The sequence below is a fragment of the Penaeus monodon genome, chromosome 18, assembly GCF_015228065.2.
Source record: "Penaeus monodon isolate SGIC_2016 chromosome 18, NSTDA_Pmon_1, whole genome shotgun sequence".
Lineage (NCBI taxonomy): Eukaryota > Metazoa > Arthropoda > Malacostraca > Decapoda > Penaeidae > Penaeus > Penaeus monodon.
Window position 1 is genome coordinate 13,533,142 of NC_051403.1, and position 5,150 is coordinate 13,538,291.

Consider the following 5,150-nt stretch of genomic DNA (forward strand, 5'->3'; position numbering starts at 1 on the left):
AGTTTGGTGAAACACGCATCATGCCTCTGAATGAGAAATTTTGATTAGAAAGAAATGCATACGTTCTACTGAAAACAAATCTTACCTAGAAAAGTGTGAAACCTTCTATCTAACGAGCTTAAATTGCTATGAAAAAATACATTCACATGTTAGAAATGCATGACACACACAACAGCAGCAAAATGCACGCAATGCTATAATGCATGATACGTTATGATGGTTTCTATGATAGTGTAAACACCAAGGATGAATTCATATGAGCTCCTTAATTATTAAATAAAAACATTGCATAGATAGAAATGACAAAAGCGTCACAAGTATATTCTAAAAATGTCTATGGATATAATTACAAGAAGTCTATATTTGTATATTCTATATATGCGTATGCGTGTGCGTGTGTATATGCGTGTATGTATGTATGTATGTATGTATGTATGTATGTATGTATGTATGTATGTATGTATGTATGTATGTATGTATGTATGTATGTATGTGTATGTGCATACACCTACATATACACACATATATATACATATATATATACATATATATATATATATATATATATATATATACATATATATATATATACATATATATATATATATATATATATAAATATATATATATATTATATATATATATATATATATATATATATATATATATATATATATATATATATATATATATATTATATATATACATATATATATACACACACTCTGTATGTGTATGTAAGTATGTGTCAACAAAGAAGCACAAGCAACGCCCACGCGAGCGACGCGGCGGCAACTCACCCCCTCGAGCCCCACGTAGTCCTTGAGCGACGTCTTGTAGATCTTGGCGTGGCTGGCGGGCGCGCGGGCGGCGGCTGCGGGCGGCCTGGGCGTGGCCGGCTCGCTCCCGCCCGCCTCAGTGGACGACTCCTCGCCCTCCCACTCCCAGTCCTCGTCTGCCGAAGGAACGGGATGAGTCACGAACGGGAAAAAAGTGGGGGGAGTCGGCCGCTGACCCAATGACCCAAGTTTCCGAGTACTTCCTGCAAACTAAACGCATTGAACGGATCACTCAAATTTTTTTTTTCCAGATCATTCTCGGAAACGAAGGAGAGTGAGCAAAATTACCTAAGTTTTCCGAGTCCTTCCTGTCCTTGAGGGCGTGCGAGGGCGCTGGCGAGGGCGAGTCCTCCACCACCCCCACCAGCTCAGAGGCGCCTCCGTCGCGGCCGCGCTTGTGACCCGAGACCCCGCTCACGTTGACCCCGCTGCTGCTGCTACTGCTGCTGCTGCTGCTCGTGTGCACGGAGGTCTGGCGGCTGGGCAGGGGCATGACAGGCCGGAATTAGGTGTACGCTCAGGGTATAGGGGCACAGTTATTAAAAAATAATATTTTTTCATACAAACCCTGTTGTTGAAATTTCGCAGAAAAATGGCAAACTCCCGGCAATCAATCCCTTCACTGATGGCACGGGAGAAAATACGTAAAAAGCATGACTAGGAGCAATATTTTACAGAAAATCGGTTTAGAGCCTCTGGTTCATTCCGGAGAGAAGGGGAGGAAGGGGAGAGGCGAAGGGGGCAAAGGGGGAAGAGGGGCGGGGGGGGGGCACCTGGTTTTGCATATAGTAATAACATTCTGACAAAATTTGCATAGCACGAGCCGACAGGGCGCGCCGTTCGCGGGAGACAAGGGTCGGCCCGAAAATGAAATGCCATCCGTGCGGGCGACACTCCGACCTTCCCCGCCCGCCGTCCCTCATTTAACTCAAACGCCAGGCCAATGGAACTGGAAGCCGTCGACAGGCCACTCCAGATCCTTCTCCGGGAGGGCAGGATCAGAGGTCTCAGAAGGCTTATAGCTCTCGTAGAAAAAACATAATCACCAACCGGTTGAGAAACATCCCCCCCCCCTCCTCCAACCCTGTTCACTGAATCAGTTTTGAGATGCAATAACAATCTCTTTCTTTATCCCTCCCCTTCTCCCTCCCTCTTTATCTCTCTCTCTCTCTCTCTCCCTCGTTATCCCTTTCCCTCTCTCCTTCCCTCGTTATCCCTCTTCCTCTCCCTCCCCCGTTCTCCCTCTCCCTCTCCCTCCCTCGTTATCCCTTTCCATCTCCCTCCCTCTTTATCCCTCTTCCTCTCCCTCCCCCGTTATCCTCTTCTCCTTCCCAACCACGTGTCTTTTTTCCCGCGAGAGAGCGTGCGTTGGATCATAAATTTAACCGAAAAAAAATGACAAGAAAAAAACACCTAAGCAATTACGGATGCTCAAATAATGCAAACATTTTTTGATATTCCATTTCGCCCTACAATGGACCCAGAGGTTTACAAAATGATTATATTTCCCCCGCATTAATATCACAAAATAAACTGAAGCGAAAGGGCAATGAAATGAGACAAGTGAGCATCTACGAATGAGGAGACTCCGCGGCCGGCTCTGAATGGCCTGAGACTCACCTAGGCAGGGGCTGCTTGAGCACCTCGTTGAGTCGCTCCCTGGCCGAGGCTGCTCCCGAGGGCACCTGCGGGCAGAGAGGAGGCGCGCTCAGGGCGGGAAGGGAAAAAGTGCGCAAAACCCAGTCTACTTTTTAGGAGATTAATGAACATTTGATTAATTGGCTCTATCAGTGAGCGACTGCGCTTGGTTGAATTATGGTTTAATATATATATATATATAATATTCCAATTTGTGCTAAAATAACTATGATTTTCATTTAACTCGCGCATGTATGCATGCAACCAAATGTATGCACGTATACACGTACACACACACGCACACACACACACACACACACACACACACACACACACACACACACACACACACACACACACACACACACACACACACACACAACAGTAACATCTGTACAAAGTTGAAATCAAACACAGCTACAATGCTCCCGTTACTACTGTGGTTGCGTTCAGCTACTCACACTTAGTCCATCCATTTCCCTCTGCACTACCCCTACAGACCCGCACCCTCGCGCCCCCGGAACGAAGCCAGCCTACCTGCAGATCTCTCGACTGCAGGATTTCGCTCTGTGGGAAGATCTCGTGGGCGAAGGTGATGAGGAGTTCGATGGCGCGCGTCTGGTGCACCGTGTCCACCAGCGAACTCAGCGACGCCGACCCTTCTGACGTGCGTAGCAGCGTCGGCCCAAACACGATGCCTGGGAAGAGCGGAAAACGAGATATAGTAAAAACAGAAATAGAAAAGAAAAGAATACTTTTTTTTTTTTAAACAAGTCCGATTTTTTTTACTCTATTTATATTTATTTATTTATTTATTATCATCATTGTTGTATTTTTTTAAAATCTAGACTCCTGTGCTCGGAGGATTTGCATTTGCATTCTACAGCCCAGATGGGAGGAGGCGAGAGACGGGAAATTCTAGGCATAGAAATTATCGACTAAAGCACTTACATTTGAAATTACAAGGAGATATAATGGGATAAACAACCTCCATTGCGACAGGATCTTACCGAGGTTTGAGGACGGCATGTTGTTGAGGTGAGGGAAGCTGCTGACGCGGTGCAGGTGGTGCATGAGGACCGTCAGGCAGTTCAGATGATGTCGTGGTAACCGCCGCACCAGCTCTCGTAACTCCTCTATAGTCCGGCCAGCCTCCGTTCCCGCTGTGACTGGCGCTTCCTTGGCGATCCTGCGGGAGGCACAGACGGGGTGAGAGTCCTTATCACGCTCCTAGGATTCTTGAGGGGCGTGCTGTGATGTTAGGCCGACATACAAATGTGCATGCTATCTCCTTCGCGCCGGAGCTTGCATACAAATTACATCCGTGCTTTGGCTCCTCTGCTCTGCTCTTCTCTCTCTCTCTCTCTCTCTCTCTCTCTCTCTCTCTCTCTCTCTCTCTCTCTCTCTCTCCTCTCTCTCTCTCTTTTCCTTCCCCATTACCTATTTCTTTATACCTACCTTTTTACCTCTTTCCCTACCTCTTCATCCCTCTCCCTCGCCCACTATCTTTTCTCTCTCCCTTTCTCACTTTCTCCACCCCTCTGACTCTCCTGCCGCTTCATTCCTTTCCCCCTCTCCCTCTCTTCCTCCCTCCTCCCTTTCCCTCTTCTCCCTCTCCTTTATTCCTCTCTCTCCCTCTCCCTTCCCCTCTCCCTCTCTCTTCCTCCCTCTCTTCCCTCCTCCTTCCCCCTCCCTCCCTTCCTCTCCCTCTCCCTCTCTCGCAACCACATGTCTCTCCCTATAACTCCTGCCGAAAAAAAAGCCTGGGTAATTAACTAAGGCTTAAAATAAAACAAGTGCTTTGGTTATTCCATTTCGCTGTGCAACGGTGCCAGAGGTTTACAAAATGATAATATTTTCCCCACATTAATGTTATGAAAGCTCTTTAATCTCCTTTGATATGCAGCGGTATCATAACGCCAATGGGGATTAATTAACGGTGAGAATGTAATCCTTTTTCCATAGAGGCGAGCGTTAATGAAAGCATGGGAAGCACATAGTTGAATAATGGGGTAAAAAAAAGGGTCGTTTTTGGACACATAAAAGCACGTGAGCATAATGAAGAAGACTAAGAACATAACACGTACATAGATTAAATGTAACATCTACAGTTAGAAACAGATTGATGAGTTCACTTTTTTCTGTCATATAAAGTTGTACTTTAGTGATGTAAAAAATCAAAATATCCGTATTACAACTAAAATTGAACTTGACGTGTTAATATAACATTCTTTGATTCCAGACATGAAACCAGGCCAACAATCCTTTCAAAAGTTACTGTCCCTAAATCAAACTCATTTCGCACCGAAGTCTATGGAACAGACATCAGCTGGACTAAAATGGTTAAGCTTTGCGTTCTTTTCCTATTAAGGCTGTGTATGTGCGCGCATGCGTGGTTGTACCTACGTATGACGTATGTGTGGAATGTGTGGACATGGATGTATGAAGCATGTATGCGTGTGTAGTGTTGTTTATTCATTTACTTACTTACGGAGTGAAGTGTGGGTTAAATGGTGGTTGAATCGATGGATACCTAAGAGGGAGAGGGAGGAGGGAGAGGGAGAGAGAGAGAGAGAAGAGAGAGAGATAGAGAGAGAGAGAGGAGAGAGAAGAGAGAGAGGAGAGAAGAGAGAGAGAGAGAGGAGAGAAGGAGAGAGAGAGAGGGGGGAGGGA

General features: G+C 45.6%; 1 protein-coding gene across 1 annotated transcript in view; it reads right to left on the reverse strand.

Moving 5' to 3' along the window:
- LOC119584628 (rho GTPase-activating protein 29-like) overlaps window positions 1-5,150 on the reverse strand; it is a 144,562-nt gene that overhangs the window by 8,794 nt on the left and 130,618 nt on the right. The window contains 5 exon segments of the mRNA XM_037933310.1: window positions 801-955; window positions 1,128-1,318; window positions 2,460-2,524; window positions 3,015-3,175; window positions 3,488-3,707. Coding sequence (XP_037789238.1) covers window positions 801-955; window positions 1,128-1,318; window positions 2,460-2,524; window positions 3,015-3,175; window positions 3,488-3,707 — 792 coding nt within the window.